The sequence below is a fragment of the Procambarus clarkii genome, chromosome 69, assembly GCF_040958095.1.
Source record: "Procambarus clarkii isolate CNS0578487 chromosome 69, FALCON_Pclarkii_2.0, whole genome shotgun sequence".
In the NCBI taxonomy this organism is placed as follows: Eukaryota; Metazoa; Arthropoda; class Malacostraca; order Decapoda; family Cambaridae; genus Procambarus; species Procambarus clarkii.
This window is the reverse complement of record NC_091218.1, coordinates 25965089-25986717: the sequence shown is the minus strand read 5'-3', so window position 1 is coordinate 25986717 and position 21629 is coordinate 25965089. Positions and strand designations below refer to the sequence as shown.

At 44.1% G+C, this 21629-nt stretch overlaps 1 protein-coding gene across 4 annotated transcripts in view; it reads left to right on the top strand.

The window, feature by feature from the left end:
* Nucleotides 1-21629, top strand: part of LOC123772181 (zinc finger protein PLAG1) — a 294636-nt gene that overhangs the window by 234313 nt on the left and 38694 nt on the right. For all 4 annotated transcript variants that reach the window (XM_045765236.2, XM_069311295.1, XM_045765235.2 and 1 more), the window contains one exon: nucleotides 17364-17535. In XM_045765236.2, the coding sequence (XP_045621192.2) occupies nucleotides 17364-17535 (172 nt within the window). The remainder of the gene's footprint in view (nucleotides 1-17363; nucleotides 17536-21629) is intronic.

Below are 21629 nucleotides of genomic sequence, written 5' to 3'. Positions count from 1 at the left end.
GTTCAACTCAGAAAAGTGTAAAGTAATGAAACTAGGCGAAGGGAGCAGAAGGCTGAACACAAGGTACCATCTGGGAGGTGAAATCCTACAAGAGTCAAATAGAGAGAAAGATCTGGGGGTCGATATCACACCGAACCTGTCCCCAGAGGCCCACATCAAAAGAATATCATCAGTGGCATATGCTAGACTGGCCAATATAAGACAAAAAGGACACTGCCTTTAGAAACTTGTGTAAGGAATCGTTCAGGGCCCTGTATACCACTTATGTAAGACCAATCCTGGAGTATGCAGCTCTAGCCTGGAGTCCATACCTAGTTAAACACAAGACGAAGTTAGAGAAGATTCAGAGGTATGCCACCAGACTGGTCCCGGAACTGAGAGGAATGAGTTACGAGGAAAAGCTAAGGGAGCTGAACCTCACAACCCTGGAAAACAGAAAAGTAAAGGGAGTAAAGGGGGGGAGAAAAGTAACCACCTACAAAATTCTCAGGGGAATTGACAGGGTGGACAAAGACAAACTCTTTAACGTGGGTGGAACACGAACAAGGGGACACCGGTGGAAACTTAGTACCCAGATGAGCCACAGAGACGTTAGAAAGAATTTTTTCAATGTCAGGGTAGTTAACAAATGGAATGCATTAAGTAGTGTTGTGGTGGTTACCTTGAGGTTACCTTGAGGTTACCTTGAGGTGCTTCCGGGGCTTAGCGTCCCCGCGGCCCGGTCGTCGACCAGGTAGAGCCCAATAGGCTCAGGAATCTGTACACCAGTTGATTGACAGCTGAGAGGCAGGACCAAAGAGCCAGAGCTCAACCCCCATAAACACAACTAGGTGAGTACAACTAGGTGAGTACACACAGTGAGAAGACAATGCCACCACCCTCCCTCCCACAGCATTACTTCTCCCTCCATTGAGCACAGCGCTAAATATCACCACAATCCTGCAATTATCAGAACCCTGGTCAGTTTTATCACAGTCAGGGGTCTTCTGTAATAATATCATTGCTAAATAATAGCAAGAACATGTATATTATGGCATTTTTAGGTAATGCTGTCGTCACAAGCTGAACAGCAGTGCTGTGAGCTCATGCTGCGTGCGTCAGGCTTGGTAGCTCACTCAATACTGAGGCCCCTAACACCCGGGAATTTGGCCCACGATTTTTTTTTTTTAATATGGCGTTTGTTTACAAGAGCCCTGATGAAGGTGTGGTGAACCCTGTGTATCCGCGGGCCATTTAAATATTGCATAGTACTCCAATACATCATATGATGTGGAGTGCAAGTTACTGCAAGTCACTGAACACATCATATGATGTGTTGTGCAGTTGAAAGGTTAAAGAATTCTGATAAAGAAAGAAATCTAGGGGAAACTAGATAGAAAACTATCACCTGAGGATCACATAAAGAATGTTGGGCGAGGAGCCTATGCCATGCTTTCTAACTTCAGAATTGCTCTTAAATACATGGATGGCGAAATACTAAAGAAATTGTTCACAACATTTGTTAGGTCAAAGCTAGAATATGCAGCGGTTGTGAGGTGCCTATATCTTAAGAAGTACATCAACACATGGGAAAAGGTGCAGGAGACATGCTGCTCAGTGGCTCTCAGAACTGAAGGGCAAGAGCTACGTGAAAAGGTTAGAGGCATTAAATATGACAAAACTAGAAGACAGAAGAAAAAGTGGTGACATGATCACTACATACAAAATAGTAACAGGAATTAATAAATTTGATAGGGAAGATTTCCTTATGTAAGAGAGAGAACCTTGTGTAGGGAGAAATAGCAGTGTTAAATGTTGAAAACCAGTCTGGTACTTTTACTCCTGCAGATATACAGAGTATCATCTTAGCAGGAAAGGTAATCTTATAAAAACCAATGTAACAAAACTAATAAAATAGTTAAAAAGCAAATTCAATGCAAGAAAATATAGAGAAACAACAGTGTTAAATGTAGAAAAACAGCCTGGAACATTATAAGAGATATAAATGAAGTATTGGGAAATGTGTATGACATGTATAGGGATGAGGGGGACATGGGGGCCTCGTAGCCTGGTGGATAGCGCGCAGGACTCGTAATTCTGTGGCGCGGGTTCGATTCCCGCACGAGGCAGAAACAAATGGGCAAAAGTTTCTTTCACCCTGAATGCCCCTGTTACCTAGCAGTAAATAGGTACCTGGGAGTTAGTCAGCTGTCACAGGCTGCTTCCTGGGGGTGGAGGCCTAGTCGAGGACCGGGCCGTGGGGACACTAAAGCCCCGAAATCATCTCAAGATAACCTCAAGATGAGACATTGTTGGAACAGGCAGGCAGGGACATGTGCAAGCCCCAATCGGTCACTTGGGAGAGAGAAAGGCAGTTAGGAGAAGACCAGTGTCTTGGATGGTCTCCAACAAATACAATAAGTGCAGTATTATAGATGTTTATAGCGGTGCTTCCCTTTTTGTATAAATTAGAGATAGGAATTTGTAGAAATAAGGATTTTAGAACCCTGTGTGTAGGGGGAGTGGTGTGTTGTTAATTTAGATACATGTGCTCAGCTGTGTGTCACATGGGGGTTATCCACATTTACTTTGTACATCCATTTGTGTAGTGTGGTCAGAGTAGTGTATTGTTAAAACCCATGCCCTTTGTAGTGACCCAAGAGAAGTGGAATGGAGTAATGACCTTAAGTCCCAGTTTGTAGAGGCCTAAACCATTGTGTGTGGTCCCTTGTGCCAGCCAGTGGTCTCCTCAGGTGTGTGTTGGTGGGAAGGAACCTTCCCCCCCCCCTCCTTTTGTCTGTATCAATCCTGTGGTGTATCCAAGATCCAAGTACACCCCCCCCCCCTGTTCTAATCAGTGTGAGGAAATCTGGTATTTTTTAAATAAAAACTCTTTTGTAAAATTGTACCCAAGGTGTATTTCTTGTCCCAACTGGTGATTATTGCTATATAGATCCCTGCACTTCCATTATTTATAAGAAAATAAGAGCAGGTGTTAGCGATACTCTAGGGTACGGCTTTCGATCCCGTACCTTATATTCCGCCTCTCTCTCGCGATCGCTGGGTTCACTGCAGATATAAACTTGAATATAAGGCACAGCTTTGTATCATCCTTTGCAGATGACACAAAAATCAGCAGGAAAATTACCTTTGCTGAAGGTAATATTAATCTACTTATTATTTTAATATTCAAACTGCCAGATACAACAGTTGAGGAATTCACTGAACAGATCCACAAAATAGAGAATATGCTTGATAACGTAGCAAACCCATTACCAGATATTATCTTGCTTGGAGACTTCAATCTACCCAGTTTAAAATGGAGAATAGTAAACACTAACATTATAGCAGGAAATGAACCTGGGAAATAACCTTCACAGGTCAGAGAACTACAGTGGTACCTCGCATAACGAATTTAATCCGTTCCATGTTCGTCATGTGAAACGGACGTCATACAAAACGAGTGTCCCCTATGTAACCAGTGTGATGCACTGTGTTTATTGTGAAATTCCCCCAGTGTGCATGACATCAAATGTTCCCCAAAATATCATTTTTCTTTGCAAAATGATAAATTACCGTCCCTGAACATGTCTATGTAAAAATAATTACCAAATTCCACTTACTTTGGCTGTGAGGGCGTGGACAAGATGCGCTGTGACATCATCAGGGCCTGGTCTCCTGTGTGTGAAGCTCCCAGACACGGTTGCGCAGGCCATTCAAGCACAGCGTGTTGCCACAAATATATTTTCAAATATTTTTTCTATGCATTTCCAATGCGGTTTTATTTGTTTCTTTTATCGTATATGATGCATATTTGTGACCTTTACCCCCCTCCCCGCTCAGCTCGTTGTTGCCGTGAGGGGGGCTTAGTGGGCGGCTGCCGGAGTGTGATGCTCCTTGGGACAGTCCTCTGTCCTTTTCTAGCCTTGTGCTCCTGCTGCCGTCCTCTCCAATTATGCTGAGCACCTTTTCCTTTTCCTTCTGTTTCGTTTTTCCTCCAACCTCTTCTCCTATCTGCTTGCCGTTTCCTGCCGACCTTTTGCTTGTTCTGGTTCTTCCCTTGGACTTCTTCTATTTTGATGCCCGGGTGCTTGAGGAGTTCTACGGGTGCTCTTGCACCCGTAGAACTGTAGTACCCGACGTCGAGAGCAAGGGAAACCTTTTATTGTCAATCCCCCTTTCGTCACTGAACCCGATCTCGATGGACTGTCGGTTCTTAAGGTGGCGTTTGTGGGGTGTATACTCACGACGCACCCCTAGGAGGCCCCGGCATGATCGGCGATAGCTTCTTGTTGGGTGTCCTGCCTCTAATTGTGGCTCCATGGTGGGTGTGGGGGCACATTCGTGAATGAATATTCCTTTTCGTAGTGATGATAACCTCTGTTTCGACTGTTTCTGCTTTACCTTCTCAGGCTAGTGGGGTGGGCGACCAAGCCCCCAAGTCGGTCCGTGTTGGAAGACCGGGCTCTGTAGCCTCCACTGCATTGGGCCCCGACCTTGCTCCTCTTTTGGCCTCTGACTCCTTCCCCTGGCTCCCCTCCCTCCTCTGTGGTTGGGTTGAGCCCCAAGCCCCCAGTGGTGACTACCTCGTCCCCTGGTGCGGCTCCATCTCTAATTGTAACTGCTGCGCCTTTTAACCCCTCTCTCTCTGGGGGTTCTCACCGCCGTCCTCGTCACGGCCGCCCTCTCTCGATTCCTTCCAGTTCTGCTACCTATCAAGCCTTGTTTGGTCTCGCTTCGTGGGCCAAATATTTTGATCTCCTCCCTCTTGATTCTGCGCCTCCTGACGATTTCTCCCTCCATCGACATCTCGTTGATTCCGTGGTTGCCTCCGTTACTTTCAACCCCACTCGTCTCGGTACACGTGTCGTTGCTGCTCTTTCTCAGGATGCTGCTTCCCGCTTGGCTGCCTTATCCTGCCTTGGCGAGACCCCTGTTCGGGTCTCGAAGAACGCTCAGTTGAATGCCAGTGTTGGCACTATTCTGCTCCCGCCCCATGTTGCGACTGGTGTTCGGGACCTGCGCGACTGCCATGACGATATTCGACATATCCTTGCTGCCCAGGGCCATTCTATTCTCCAGGTGGACACGTTTACTCGTCCCCCTCGTGGTAGCCGTCAACCCCTCCGGGTTGTGAAGATTACCTTTGATGGTAGGACCCTTCCACCCTCTGTCATTCTTGCTGGTGCCAGGTGCTCTGTCCAGGAGTACATTCCTTCTCCTCGGCTCTGTAACAAGTGCTGGAGGTTTGGGCATGGTGCCCTCCGCTGCTCCGGGACTGTCTCTCTCTGTCCTTTGTGTGGTGGCAAAGGTCACTCTAAGTCAGGGTGCACTTCTCCCCAGGCTCGTTGCCTCAACTGCGGTGAGGCCCATCCTACCTTCTCCCGTGTGTGTGTCCATTACAAGCTTGAGGCAGCCGTCCTCAACTTGAAGCACTGGGAGCGTTTATCTTTTCCTGAGGCGAGACGCCAGGTTCGCCGGCTCCCGCCTTATGCTAATATCTCTTATGCTCGCGTGTTGTGCTCTTCCTCTCCTCGTCCTTCCCACCTTCCTCAGACTCACAACCGTTTCTGGGCCTTGGACCCTGATACGCCCACTGCCCCCTCCTCTGTTCCTTTGGGTTCTCTCCCGAAGGATCCACTTCCTGGTCCTCTGTCTGGGGTTCCCCTTCTTTCTATCCGATCTGGCATGTCTCCTGTGTCTTCTTCCTCGTCTCCCTCTGATCCTCCTTCCCATCCTTCCCCCTCTGTCTATTAACTCTCCCTGCCTCCTGTCGGTGCGGGCTGATGTCCATCGCTCTCCAAACGGCCGTCATGTGTGCTCTCGTTCAGCTTCTCCTGTTGAGACGCTAGAATCCGTTGCCCAGTACGTGGTTGCTGGGACACCTGTCTCTTTAAGTCAGAAGCGTAAGCCTGGCTCCTCTCCTTCCTCCTCCCCGGCGGGTAAGAAGGTTTTGCTTTCTTCCTCGGCCCCTACTTCTGCCTCTCTCGCTCCTTCCCCTCCCATTTCGGTGGTTGCGCCCCCTGTTCCTGCTATGGAGGTTTCTTTAGCCCCCACTTCCCTCTCGGTTGCTGCCCTTGCTGAGGTGCGCTCCCCTCTTTCTACCCTCCCCCCTCTTCCTGCTGCTGTCCTTGACTGCTCCCCTCCGTTGTCTCTTCATCTTCCTCCTCCGGACCCCGCCCGCCCACCTCTGGTCTGTTCTCCTGCCTCCTTCCCTCCGTCTTTGCTCAGTTTACCCATGCCCCCTAACCCTGACTTTGCTGACCCTGATCCCGACCCTGATATTCTTTAACGTGCTCTGTTGCTCTTTCGCCTTTGTTTCTTCCTTGTTCTCTGTTTTTGTCCTTTCTCTTCTCGTCGATGTCTATTCTTCAATGGAACGTTCGAGGTTATTACGCCAATTTCCTCGAACTCCAACTTCTGATTTCGTGGTTTTCGCCCCTTTGTGTCTGTCTCCAGGAGCCGATGCTTGGTGCTCGTCCTGGTCGTTTTCGTGGCTATTCCTTTCTCCCCCCCCCCCCCAGCCGTTGCTGGGGCTTCTAATTCTTCTGCTCTCTTGATTCGTGCTGATGTTCCCTTTGTTCCTTTACTTTTTCCTTCGCCTCTCCATTGTTCTGCTGCTCGTATCTTTGTGGGGAAATGGCACACAGTTTGTTCCATTTATCTCCCCCCGAGTGTCCCGCTTTCTCTTCATGATTTGAAACACCTCCTAGACTCCTTGCCGGAGCCTGTGCTCCTGCTGGGTGACTTCAATTGTCGTCATTCTCTTTGGGGTGACGTTCTAACGAATACCCGGGGTCGCCTTCTTGAGCCGTTTCTCCTCTCTTCTTCCCTGTTTCTTCTGAATTCTGGTGAGCCCACTCATTTGGACTCTCGGACGCGCACCCTTTCTTGTCTTGATCTTTCTCTCTGCTCTTCTTCTCTTTACTTAGATTTCACGTGGCAGGTTCTTGATGACCTCCATGGAAGTGATCATTTCTCCATCCTTGTTTCCTTTTTCTCTTTTCGCCCTTCCCTCTCTTTCCCTAGGTGGCAGTTTGCTAAGGCGGACTGGACCCTATTTACCCTCAGTGCTGCTCTCTCTGACCTCTCCCTTCTGCCTCTCTTTCGCGCTCTCCTCCTTTTTCAGGACACTGTCTTCAACGCTGCCCTCCACTCTATTCCTCGCTCTTCCTCTCGGGGTCCACGTAAGTGCGTTCCCTGGTGGAATGCAGACTGTGCTCGGGCTGTCCGCTGTAAGCGTGCAGCCTGGAAGAGGCACCGCCGTAGGCAGACGACCGATTCTTTTCTTTTCTTTCGGAAAGCGAGTGCGGTGGCCCGTAGGGCTATCCGTACGGCTAAACGTGAATGTTGGGCATCTTATGTCTCAACAATTACGTCCAAAACTCCTCTGCCCCAGATCTGGAAGCGTATCCGCAAGATAGCGGGTTAGTTCGTTCCCGATGTTTCACCGGTCCTTCATCTCCATGATACTCCTGTGGCGGAACCCGTTGCAGGTTGCTTCCGTACTGGGTTCCCACTTTTTTTCTGTTAGCTCTGGTCTTCATCTTCCCCATTCTTTCCTTCTTCGTAAACCTGTCCTTGAGTCTCGTCCTTTAGATTTCTGCACTCGTCTTCAGCTTCCCTATAATGATCCCTTCTCTCTCTCTGAACTTCGTTCTGCCCTGGCCCTCTGCGGTTCTACGGTGGCGGGCTCCGATAATATTCATTATGAGATGCTTCGCCATCTCCCTCTGTGCCTGTCTCAGTATTTACTGAGTCTGTATAATCGGGTCTGGGAGTTGTCGTCAGTCCCTGAGGACTGGCTCGATGCCGTTGTCCTCCCTGTTCACAAACCGGGGTCTCTGGGTACTTCCCCTAAGGGCTTTCGCCCTATTGCCCTCACAAGTTGTGTCTGCAAACTCTTTGAACATATGGTTAACGTTCGTCTGATGTGGTTCCTGGAACACCATCATCTCTCCCCTTCTCAATTTGGTTTCCGCAAGTGCCGCAGCACGACAGATGTCCTGGTGAACTTGGAGGTCTATATCCCTACTGCTTTTGCTGCGAAGACCTTCATTGTTGCCGTCCTTTTTGACCTGGAAAAGGCTTACGACACCACTTGGCGGTATCATATTCTATCTCAACTTCATTCTTTTGGCCTTCGTGGTCATCTCCCTCTCTTTCTCCGCAGCTTCCTCTCTCATCGTTCCTTTCGGGTGCGCCTTGGAACCGCTCTCTCTGCCTCGTTTCAGCAATACGAAGGTGTGCCCCAGGGTAGTGTTCTGAGCACTACTCTTTTTCTGGTTGCCCTCAAGGGTCTTCTTTCCTCTCTTCCTTCAGGTGTCTTCTCCGCTCTCTATGTCGATGATCTTACCCTTTGCTGTCAGGGTGATGATTCGCCTCTCCTTCAGCGCCGGCTTCAGCTTGCAATTGATGCCGTGTCGTCTTGGGCCACCGATCATGGCTTCAAGTTCTCTACTTCTAAGACTTGTGCCATGACTTTTACTTGGAAACGGGTCGTTCTTCGTCCCTCTTTGTCACTTTATTGTCATCCCCTTGAGTACAAAGATTCCGCGAAGCTTTTGGGGTTATTCCTTGACACTCGTTTGTCTTGGTCTCCCCATATCTCTTACCTCCGTGTTGAGTGCTCTAAGGCCCTTACCCTCCTTCGGGTCTTGTCCCATACTTCTTGGGGGGCAGATAGGCGCACTCTCCTTGCTTTACATTCCTCTCTCGTCCTGTCTAAGCTCGATTACGGTTGCCCTGCTAACTCGTCTGCTTCTCCTTCTACTCTTCGCCGTCTTGATGCTTTGCACCATACTGGGTTGTGCCTCAGTTCTGGTGCCTTTCATTCGATTCCCGTCCTTAGCTTGTATGTTGACACTGGCTTCCTGTCTCTCCAAGACCGCCGTGATCGCTACTGTCTTCCCTATCTTGCGAGGTCCTTACAACATCCTTCCTCTCGCCTCTGTCGTGCTTTAACTTTTACCCCTCCTGCGGTTCCTGTTCCTCTTCACCACCTCACTCTTTCTGTCCGATTATCTCGCCTACAGGATTCTCTTTCCGTTCGTATTTCTGATGTTTCTCCTCGTGTTGTTCCTTCTTTGCCCCCGTGGAGAGTCCCTCTTCCTCGGTTTTGTACATCCTTGACCCGTATCACTAAAGCTTTTACCCCTCCTACGGTTCTATAACGCCTTTTCCTTGAGCACTTTTTCTTCTCACTCCCGCTCCGTTTCTGTCTTCACCGATGGGTCTAAGTCTGCGGACGGTGTTGGCTACTCTGTTGTTTTTCCTGATCGCACTTATATGTGTCGCTTACCTCCGGAGACTAGCATCTTTACAGCGGAGCTTTATGCTATTCTTTATGCTCTTCGTCTCCTGCTTTCTCGTTGTCAGTCTTCCTTTGTAGTTGTTGTTGACTCTCGTAGTGCCCTCATGGCTCTCGGGTCCTTTAATCCGGTTCATCCAGTAGTTGTCGAGATCCAGCATTGGCTGTTTCTTGTTCACAGTAAATATAAGTCGGTTGAGTTTTGTTGGGTTCCCAGCCATATTGGTGTGTCTTTAAATGAGCGTGCGGATGCTGCCGCCAAGGAAGCTGTCCGCTCTTGTCCCATCTCTCGTAAAGGTATTCCTTATTCCGACTTTTACCCAGTTATCCATTCCTCCGTCCTTACCCGTTGGCAGGCTTCTTGGTTGTCTGTTACTGGTAACAAACTACGTACTCTTAAATGTTGTGTTTCCTCGTGGCCGTCCTCCTTCCACCGTAACCGGCGGTGGGAAACAGCTCTGGCGAGGTTGCGTATTGGCCATACTCGCTTAACCCATTGTCACTTGATGGAGCGCCGCCCTGCTCCTTATTGTCCTAGTTGCATTGTCCCTCTTACGGTCGTGCATGTCCTTCTTGAATGCCCTGACTTCCAGGACGAGCGTGTGTCTTGCTTTCCGACCGCCCCTCGCGGTCACCTGTCCCTCAATAGAATTCTTGGTGACTCGGATACTTTTGATATCGTTCGCCTTGTGCGTTTTTGTTCTTGTATTGGCATCCTTGGTGATATTTAGCGCCCTCTGATTATTTTGCGCATTTGATGGTGCTACATAGCCTTCCTGGTTTGGTGCCTTCTTTTGATAATTACTTGCTTACTTGTGACCTTTACAATATGTATACAGTAGAATGTTCATAATTTTCCATGAAACTGTGATACATGTGTCAGTAATGTGTCCACAATAAATGTTTATTGTCACAATATTACGTGGTAAAAATTCACTAAAATTACAATATGTACAGTTTCACATACTATTTACACAGTAACACACTGTATTACACACTCAGTACTTTGAAGGTGCGTAATAGTCAACGAAGTAGTCCATGGTACACAGCGCGACTTTGCTCTCCTTGCACCAGCTACAGATAGATTTTCGTTTTCTGTTTCATCGTTCTGTGTGCTTGCAAATAACGCACTCGCGTGCACCCTTGGCTTTAGTACTTGTAGGTGGTATGTAGCCAAGCTTGTAAAGCATAAGGTAGTATTAAAACGATTATAGGAAAAGCTCAGTTTGTAAGGTAGTCTTGAAAAGATCGCTTTGTAAGGTCCCACACAGGAAGAGATTCAGCTAGCCTCAAGAGTGTCCATCAGTCAGGAAGAGATTCAGCTAGCCTCAAAGAGTGTCCATTAGTCAGGAAGAGATTCAGGTATTCTTGAAAAATCAATGAACAACACCACCATGGAAGCCGCTAACACTGTTCATCTATGCTACTTGTATCAGATGCATCATCACTGAATGCAGAAAACGACTCATCTATGTATCATCTATATAAATTCGAGATGGCAAGGGTGGGGCTCAGAGCTACAACTGGATGCTCGCTGTATCATTCTCATAGGTGCTGTATCACTGGCATCCGACCTTTGTGTTAAGCCCTTATTGTGCCTAGCTTCACCAATGTTATGACCCTTATGTTCTTCAAACAATAGGGTCTGAATTGCACAGATTGAGCGCAGTCTTTCAACACCGTGTGGGACAGGTGTTTGAGAGCCAGAGGTACGTGTGCCACAAATGGTTGCTCACGCAGTACTAACCCAGCCAGCAGCCCTTGTCTTTCATATTCATTATAGCAAAAGGTTCGCTCAGTGTTTGTTGGGTAGGCTGCTCCATTATGACAATCTTTCTTTGTTTCAAATGTGTTCCATTTGTTTTGTATTTGTCACTTACATCTCAACAATGGAGCAGCCTACCCGACAAACACTGAATGAACCTTTATGGCATTTGTCCATTTTTCAAATTGTTTCAACAGTTCTTTTATTTTTCGTTTTTTTATTTTTTTATTTAACACTTTCGCGCTCTCGGCGCTCAAAAAAAAACAATACCCCAGATGCTTTCGGCACTTCGCGCGCCTACGCGGTAAGACCGAAAAGTGTACACTCTTTTGACTGTCCTGACAATAATTGAAGGCGCACGTATTTAAATTTGGTATCACTGTGTTCGCTATGAAATTGTCTATAAGAGCATACCTATAAAATGCCGCCCAAGCATAAGGAGTATCAACACCAAATAAAAAACTATGCAGATCACTCGCCGAGAGCGCCAAACAGCAACAAAATGTTTCCACTTTCTTAATGGTTGCGAAGCCTACAGTTGTCCTACATCGCTAATTTTGGTATCATTGGAATCGCAATAAAATTCTCTACACGGGCATATGCATGTGAATGTTTAATATAGGTAATTGCCCACCCGCAAGAGTGTGTGAAGTGGAGAGTAGTTAGCCGCGAGCGCACTGGCGAAAACACAGGGGGGAAATCATGCTTGGAAAGTTTATACGTTTCCTAACCCTACTTTTCTATGTACGTATTTCTTTTTTATACCAATGTGTTCGCAATAAAATTTTCTATAAGATGAACTTTATAACATTTGTACAAAGCATGTGTAAGAGAAGCGCCAAATATAGAACCACGTCGCTCAGTATGCGTTCGCGGCAGAAACGAACGCATTGTTTTTGTTCGTTTGATGTTTGTCATGTTTATACTTGTTGAAACATTTTATAATTTGTATGACAGTGATCGCAGTAAAATTCCCTACACAGACATATACATAACACATACAAATATTTCCCACGTGTTGGATATATCAACGGCTAAAGGGAACCCACTGCCACACGCTCGCCACACCCCCAAACATACTTTGTGTATTTTTTTTTTTACTCATAGAAGTTTATGTGATATAATATTCATTCTGGTACCAAAACATTCGCAAATAAATTCCCTACAAAACAAAAGTATCCCCATCCATTTCTGTTAAAAAATGGAATTTATAGAAATATTTTTTCGATGGACGAGAAAACTCGGCTGTTATGCGGAATCGTAAGAGAAAACGGCGACGAGTTATCTCTAATCTAAAGCGCGAAAGTGTTAAGAAACATGGAGCAGCCGACCTGTAGACCACCGAACGAACCTTTTTGACATTTGTACTGGTTTTCAAAATTCTTCATTTTTTTTATTATTTACGTTTTTTGTATGTAAGAAACATGGAGCAGCCTACCTGCCGACCACCGAACGAACCTTTTGCTATAAGACAAATGAATAATAAATATTGAACACATTTGAAGAAAGGAAAATGTCATAATGGTTTATTCAGTGTATGTAAGATAGGCTTCTCCATTATTGAGACGTAAATGACAAATACAAAACAAATGGAACACATTTGAAACAAAGAAAGAGTGTTATAATGGAGCAGCCTATCTGCCGAACACCGAACGAACCTTTTTGACATTTGTTGTATATCAGACATTTCATTTCTTTTTTCCTACAAAAACGTCAATGCTTTGCAACATCTCAGCAGTCACCCTTTTATATCCCAGCATCATTAGCATCTTTAAACAAGAACAACATAATTTATGTGCATCGTCGGAGGCGTCTAAGAATGTGCAAGAAGCAGCGCGACCCCACCATGTGGTGTTGACGTTACTCTAACCAGCGTTCGTCATCAATGGGAAAATGTTCTAAGAAATAAAAATCCTACACAAGGAATAGAAAAACTGACTTCTGAAGCATATGAAGTCTGAAACATGTTCCTTTGAGGAAAGCCAGAAAGAGGTCAAATGTAGAAAAAGAACACAGACGACATTACAAAAGAAGGAAGAAATTAATGGAAATGCTTAAGCAGACATGACTCTCCATACAAAGAAGAAATAATTTAGACAGGGAGATTGAAGAAATCGAACAGAGACTGAAGCATTCCTATCAGACTGAAGAAAGGCAACTAGAACAGAAAGCAATTCAAGAAATAAAGAAAAACCCAAAATATTTCTTCACATATGCTAAATCAAAAGCAAAAACCATTGCCAGTATTAGACCTATTAGTATTAGTGAAGGTTCATAGACTGAGGATGACAAAGAAATTAGTGAAATCCTAAAAAGGCAGTATGAGGACATGTTTAGCACTCCAATAAACAGCATGAGAGTGGAAGATTCGGACAATTTCTTTATGAGTGATATCCAAACACCTGCAAATATAACTGATATCAACACGAGCATATCAGATTTTGAAAGAGAAATTGACAATGTGCCCATGCACTCAGCCCTTGGTCCAGACTCATGGAATTCAATATTTATAAAAAAATGTAAAGTGCCAGTAGCACAGGCACTCAGTATAGTGTAGAGGAAGAGTTTGGACACAGGGAAGATACCAGATGCGCTGAAAGCAGCAGACGTAGCCCCTCTGCACAAGGGAGGTAGCAAAGCATTGGCAAAGAATTATAGACCAGTTGCACTAACATCCCACATAATATAAGTATTTGAGAGAGTGATCAGGAGCTAGGTCACTAGATTCATGGAAACCAATGACCTCTACAATCCAGGCCAACATGAATTTAGAGCAGGAAGATCATGCCTCTCACAGCTACTTGATCATTATGACAAAATCACTGAGGCATTAGAAGAAAAACAGAATGCAGATGTTGTATACATAGACTTTGCAAAGGCATTCGACAAATGTGATTATGGAGTGATTGCACACAAAATGAGGTCAATGGGTATAACTGGTAAAGTAGGATGCTCAATTTCCTGTTGAGCAGAACACAAAGAGTAACAGTCAATCAAGTAAAATCGAGTCCGAGTGCAGTTAAAAGCTCTGTACCTCAAGGTACAGTCCTTGCACCACTGCTGTTCCTTATTCTCATATCAGATATAGATAAAAATACAAGTCACAGCTTTGTGTCATCCTTTGCAGATGATACAAAAATCAGCATGACAATTACCTCTGCTGAAGACATTGAAAAACTACTAACAGACATTAACAAAGTTTTCGATTGGGCAGCAGAAAATAACATGATGTTTAACAATGATAAATTCCAGGTATTCAGATACTGCAAAAATGAGGATCTGAAACATAATACAGGGTACAAAAACACAATCGAATCTGCCTATAGTAGGAAAACAGCATAACAGCATATCAAGGATTTGGGAATAATGATGTCCGAAGACCTAACGTTTAGGGAGCAAGTATTGCGTCAGCCAGAAAAATGATAGGATGGATTACGAGAACCTTCAAGTCCAGAGATCCCATCACAATGGTTGTACTCTTCAAATCACTTGTGTTGTCCCATCTTGAGTACTGCTCAGTACTCACTTCCCCCTTCAGAGCAGGAGAGATTGCTGAAATAGAGGGAATACAGAGAACATATATGGCACGCATAGACGAGATAAAGCACCTAAATTATTGGGATCATCTCAAAGCTCTCCAAATGTGTTCACTAGAAAGGAGACGAGAGAGATAATAAATAATATACACATGGAAAATACTGGAGGGACCGGTCCCAAATCTGCTCAGTAAAATAACAACGTACAGGAGTGAATGATATGGAAGAAAATGCAGAATAGAACCAGTGAAGAGCAGAGGTGCCATAAGCACAATCAGAGAACACTGGATAAACATCAGAGGTCCGCGGTTGTTCAACGTCCTACTAGCGAGCATCAGAAATATTGCCAGAACAACCGTGGACATCTTCAAGAGAAAACTAGATTGTTTTCTTCAAGGCGTGCCAGACCAACCAGGATGTGATGGGTATGTGGGCCTTCGGGCCGCTGCAAGCAACAGTCTAGTGGACCAAATTCTCACAAGTCAAGCCTGGCCTCGGGCCAGGCTTGGGGAGTAGAAGAACTCCCAGAACCCCATCAAGCAGGTATCAAGTAGGTAATGATATTGATGAAGCTAGGCACAATAAGTACTCAACACAAGGTTCTGATACAAGTGACACAGCACCAATGAGGATGATACAGTGAGCATATCCAGTAGTAGCTGAGCACCACCCATGCTCACCTATGTTATCTCCAATTTTTAGAGATGATACTATATATGGATCGTTTTTTGGGTTCAGTGATGATGTGTCTGATACAAGTGGCATGACTAAACAGTGTGTTAGCGGCTTCCATGAATGTGTTTGTGCCAGTGGTGGTGATACCAGTACAAGGAGCACTGGTGAATTCGCGAGGGAGGACTCTGATAATTTTGTAACACAAACCACAATTTGATCATTCTGATGTTGGTGTTGCACCCACTTTCCCATATACAGGTGAAGATATGAGTGATACCAGGACAGAATTTTGTCATTGAGCTTTTCCTAGATTTTTCCAAGAATACATGAATTTTTTCAATCCTACCTTACAAAGTGATCTTTTCAAGAATAGCTAAATCTCTTCCAGAATACCTGAAGCTTTTCCAGAATACCTGATTCTTTTCAATCCTTCCTTACAAAGTTATCTTTTCTAGACTACCTTACAAATTGATCTTTTCCTATAATCTTTTCAAGACTACCTTACACTTCACAAGCTTGGCTACATACCACCTACTGGTACTAAGGCCAAGGGTGTACATGAGTGCATTATTTGCAAGCACACAAAGCAAAGAAATAGGAAGCAAAAATCTGTTTGTACCTAGTGCACCGAGAGCAAAGTTGTGATGTGTACCATGGACTGCTTCTTTGATTATCACTTGCTTCCGAAGTACTGAGTGTCTTACTATATAAATAGTGTGTGAAACTGTACATACAGTATGTATTGTAATTTTAGTACTGTATAAAATATTTTGAACACGTAATATTGCAACAATAAACATTTATTAAGAAAAACATTACATTACTGGCACATTTATCAGTATCACAAAAAATAATGTAAAACATTATTTTACATTACTGACACATGATCACAGTTCTATGGAACATTATGAATGTTCTACTGTATACATATTGTAAAGGACATAACTGCATCATATACGATAAAAAAAATTATAATACATTGAAAATACATAGAAAAAAAATAATTGTAAATATAATGGTGGCAATTCGAGAGGCTTGAATGGCCCGCGTGACTACGTCTGTAAGCTTTACGCATTGGTGAACAGCCAGTGATGACGTCACACCCCACTTTGTCCATGTTCCCACAGCCAAAGTAAGTAGAATTTTATATTTTTTTATTTACATGTACATGTTCAGGGAAGGGAATTTATGATTTTACAAAGAACAAAATTATTTTGGCAAACACTTCATTTTCGGCATACAGGGAGAATTTCACAATAAACGCGGAGCATCACAGTGGTTAAATGTAAAGTGCTCATAGGCATTGCTCCCTGCTACTCTCTGAGGGGACCAGGTTCTGGCTCGTGGTTTCCGGTAGGCATAAGAACTCCTGTGACTGATGACCCCAAACTAATATAGCACCTTTCAATTCAGATAGCTTCAGGAAGCTGACGGGGCTCCCCAGAGAAAACCAGTGTTGAATGAAATAAATGGCCAGTTTCTGGGTTAGGCACAGAGGCTCTCTCTCTCCTTCTCTATGGTTGGCAGTTTCATCATTCAAGATCTGAGAGGTGAGGTGCCTGGCTGACTCGGGCCACCTGCCCCCTTTTTTTGGGGGGGGGGGGGGGGGTGGCACTAACCAGTGGGGGGCTAGTTGGACAAAGTGTTGCTTGTTTGATTTGTTTCCTGAGGAGTTATTTTGATCTTTTGAGAACATAGGTTGCATTTCTAACCAAACTGTGGTTTGTTTTGCTTCGCCTATATTTTTGGGTGCCTTTCTTGGTCGATGGCAAGTATAATATACTTTAAATGCAATGTGTTCATAGGCCACTGCTCCCTGTGTCACTCTGAAGGGGGCCAGGTTTTGGTTCTTGTCTTCGGTAGGCAACAAGAACTATGTGACTGATGACCCTAAATAGGATAGCACTATATCAGTGGAATAGCTTCAAGGAGCCTCCAGGGCTTGCCCAGAAACTGGCGTTGCATTACATTCAACGCTGGTTTTTTCATCCTTTATCTGGCTCTTTTTATTTAGATTTTTTTATTCTTAACATTACCATGATTCTCGCTGATTTATTATTTGATAGCTTAGGTCAAAATTGAATCATTTGTTACACAGGTTTGGCATTGTTTTCAAGATAACACAAGAGGAAGGGAACTACTTACTACTTGATACTCAACAAGAAGAGCGCAGTAATTGGATGATTTTTGTGCGGCCTGCAGTGAAAAAAGCAGAACAGAATTTGGTGGCATTCCAGTACAAAGGAGAAATATATTTTGCAACTATTAAAGTAAGGACATAATTATTAACTGTTTCAATATTATTGCTTTATTACTGCAAAACAGATTTATTAGCTTTCATATTGTTTATTCATTGATGTACTCAGTGCTAATATATTAGGTATTATCCACAGGAAAATTGGTTCATAGACTACAGGTCTATGCAACTCCATTATCCATGTTGCTAAAGACCAGTCAGTTCAGAGCAATATGAGCTTAAAATGCACAACAAATCCTAACATACCCTCTGCAACACAGTTAAGTTTTTGTCGCCATACTATTGAATGTACATTAATGAATGAAGGCTAACACATCTTCTTTCCTACTTACCTTGTAGGAAACCTACAAGGAACCTCGAAGCAAGGAACTCTGGAACCTTGTGGAGGTTCGGGGAATCAAGGGCTCTGTGGCCCGTTTTCGTCCAGGCCTCTCGGTTGGTCATCTGGTCAACCAGGCTGTTGGACATGGCTGCCTGCCTGCAGCCTGATGTATGCATCGCAGCCTGGTTGATCAGGTATTCTTTGGAGGTGTTTGTTGAATTATCTCTTTAACACTGAGAGGCTGGCCAGTTATGCCCCTTATATGTAGTGAGAGAGTGTTGAAAAGTCTTGGGCCCTTGATGTTGAAAGTGTTCTCCCTCATCATACCTATTGCACCTCCACTTTTCATTGGGGCTATTTTGCACATCCAGCCATACCTACTGGTTTCATGTAATTACTTAAGTATACATAAGTGTAGTTACAGGATGAGAGCTATGCTCGTGGTGTCCCGTCTTTCAAGCACTCTGTCATATAATGCTTTGAAATTACTGACGGTTTTGATGGGTCATAGAAACTGAGTAAATTCGTTGCACAGGATCCTCCAGATCAAAAACCATACTGTCTGTATGTCTTATTATATAGTTTTCTCCAGGTGTTCTACCCATTTAGTTTTAATGATTTTTTTCCCAATATTTTGACTATTACACTTGTCAATGATTCAGGTCTATAATTAAGGGGGTCTTCTCTACTGTCACTTTTGTAGATTGGAACTATGTTAGTCTTATTCCACACATCTGCTAGGACTTCTGTACACTGGGATCTTATCTTGAGGTTATCTTGAGATGATTTCGGGGCTTTTAGTGTCCCCCGCGGTCCTCGACCAGGCCTCCACCCCCAGGAAGCAGCCCGTGACCGCTGACTAACACCCAGGTACCTATTTTACTGCTAGGTAACAGGGGCATAGGGTGAAAGAAACTCTGCCCATTGTTTCTCGCCGTCGCCCGGGATCGAACCCGGGACCACAGGATCACAAGTCCAGTGTGCTGTCCGCTCGGCCGACCGGGATCCCTTAAAAATCAGTTGAAGTTGAATGCTGAGCTTAGGTACACATTCTCTCAGAACCCATGGTGAAACTTCACCTGGGCCAACTGCTTTGTTCTTACTTAGCTCCTTGAGCATTTGTTTCACTTTGTCTCTAGACATCTCTATGTGATCTATGTTGTTCTCTGGAATTCTTATTGTGATTTCTTATTGAATTCTTATTGTTCTCTGAAGATTTCATTTTGTACAAACATACTTTGGAACTTTTTGTTTAATGTTTCACACATTTCCTTTTCATTTTCCATGAATCTGTTTCTCATTTTCAACCTCTGAATATTATCCTTTACCTGCAATTTGTTGGTGAATTTATAGAATAGGCCTTGTTCTGTTTTACATTCGTCCGCTCTCCCTTTCTCAAAAAATATTTCTGCCTCTCTAAACACTGCCGTGTAGTTGTTTCTCACATCATTGTATCGCCGGTATATTTGGGAGTTTGGCCTTTTCCTGCATTGATTCCATTTTTGAATCTTTTGGTCACTGGTCCCCTCGCACTTTTTGTGGAACTAATCCTGTTTCCTAGTTCTACATATCTGCTTTGGTATAAATTTGTTTGAGCCTTTATCATATATTTCACAAAACTTGACATACATTTCATTTACTTCCTTGCCTAACAGCCAATCTTTCCAGTCACATTCCTTAAAGATATTTCTAAGTTCCCCCCATAATGTCCTCTCCTGAAATCAGGTTTTCAACTGCTTTAACTTGCTCATTTTCTTCCAAATTATAGCGCATTGCATTATTTATTCCCAAAAAGACATGGTCACTTTTACCCAAGGAAGGAAGGAAGGAAGGAAGGTACTGAATATCAAATATCTTTTCTACTCTTTTGGTAAATATCAAATCCAGTATAGAAGGAACATCTTCCCTCATCCTCATAGCTTGTTTAACATGTTGATACATGAATGTTGCCAGGATGAGGTTTATGAATCTGCAGGTCTGCCTCCCAGTCTGTGGATTTGAAGTTGAAGTCTCCGATTACTAACAGTTGTGATCTATCTTTATCCGCTCCCATTATAATCTCTTTCATTATTGTTATAAACCCCTCTCATTTATTTTCCAGCTTCTCCTTTGTCCATGTGTTGCATGGCAGTGGACTATATGCATTTATGATTATTAGTTTATCATCCTGATTGCAGATCTCCAGTGCTATTATGCCAACTTCATGTGGATTGGCAATCATCATTTCGCTTACTTTTAAGTGCTTACATGTTACCCTGTAAGCGTAGTTACAGGATGAGAGCTACACTCGTGGTGTCCTGTCTTCTCACCACTCTTTGTCAAATAATGCTTTGAAACTACTGACGGTTTTGGCCTCTAACACCACCTCATTTAGCTGGTTCCAACCATCTACCACTCTGTTTGCAAAAAAAAATTTTCTAATATATTTGTGGCATCTTTGTTTCCTTAGCTTGAGTCTGTGTCCTCTTGTTCTTGAAGTTCCAGATCTCAGGAATTCTTCCCTATCAGTTTTATTGAGTCTTGTTGCTATTTTGTATGTAGTGATCATATAGCCTCTTTTTCTTCTATCTTCAAGTTTTGGCATATTTAATGCCTCTAATCTCTCCTTGTAGCTCTTGCCCTTCAGTTCTGGAAGCCACTTAGTAGCATGTCTTTGTACCTTTTCAATTTTGTTGATGTGCTTCTTAAGATATGAGCACCATACAACCACTGCATATTCGAGCTTTGGCCTAACGAAAGTCGTAAACAATTTCTTTAGTATTTTGCCATCCATGTATTTAAAAGCAATTCTGAAGTTAGAAAGCGTGGCATAGGCTCCTCGCACAACGTTCTTTATATGGTCCTCAGGTGATAGTTTTCTATCTAGAACCACCCCTACATCTCTTTCTTTATCAGAAGTCTTTAAAGATTTTCCACATAATTTATAGGTTGTGTGGGGTGTATGTTCTCCTATTCCACATTCCATAACATAACATTTATGCACATTAAATTCCATTTGCCAAGTGGTGCTCCATATACTTATTTTGTCCAGGTCTTCTTGAAGGGCATTACAATCATCTAAGTTTCTTATCCTTCCTATTATCTTAGCATCATCAGCAAACATGTTCATATAATTTTGTATTCCATCTGGCTGATCATTTATGTAGACAATGAACATCACCGGTGCAAGAACTGAACCCTGTGATACTCCCCTTGTGACATTTCTCCAGTCCGATACATTGCCTCTGATTACTGCCCTCATTTATCTATTAGAAATTTTTTCAACCATGTTAGAAGCTTACCTGTCACCCCTCCAATGTGTTCCAGTTTCCAGAACAACCTCTTTTGTGTAACTCTGTCAGAAGCCTTTTCTGAGGGGAGCCCCTACATCTCCCTAGAGCTTATCGGGGTAATGTATATTATATTAGACCGGGACATTAGCTATGGAGTTCAGACCTGCCAGGGACCAGTGCCAGACCCTGGCCCCTTCAGAGAGGTTTCAGGGAGCAGTGGCTGGAAAACCCCCTTGTGGTTGGGGTTTTTCCTTATCTGCCATTGACTGGGGTTAGGCACCCAGGAAGGTAAGCATAACAAAACAAACCCTGCGTGGTAAGAAACTAAAACAAAAAAACGAACAGAGAGGTAGAAACTTCCTAAAATTCCAAGGAAACAAGCAAACATCATACTTTACTGCCGCGCTGCTCATCCGCGCAGCCTTCTCCTCCCTGAGAGGGTGAGGGAGGGGGGGCCAGATCTCATCGCGCCAGCTGCCTAGCACTTCAGTTTGTAAGCTAATGTCAACCGGG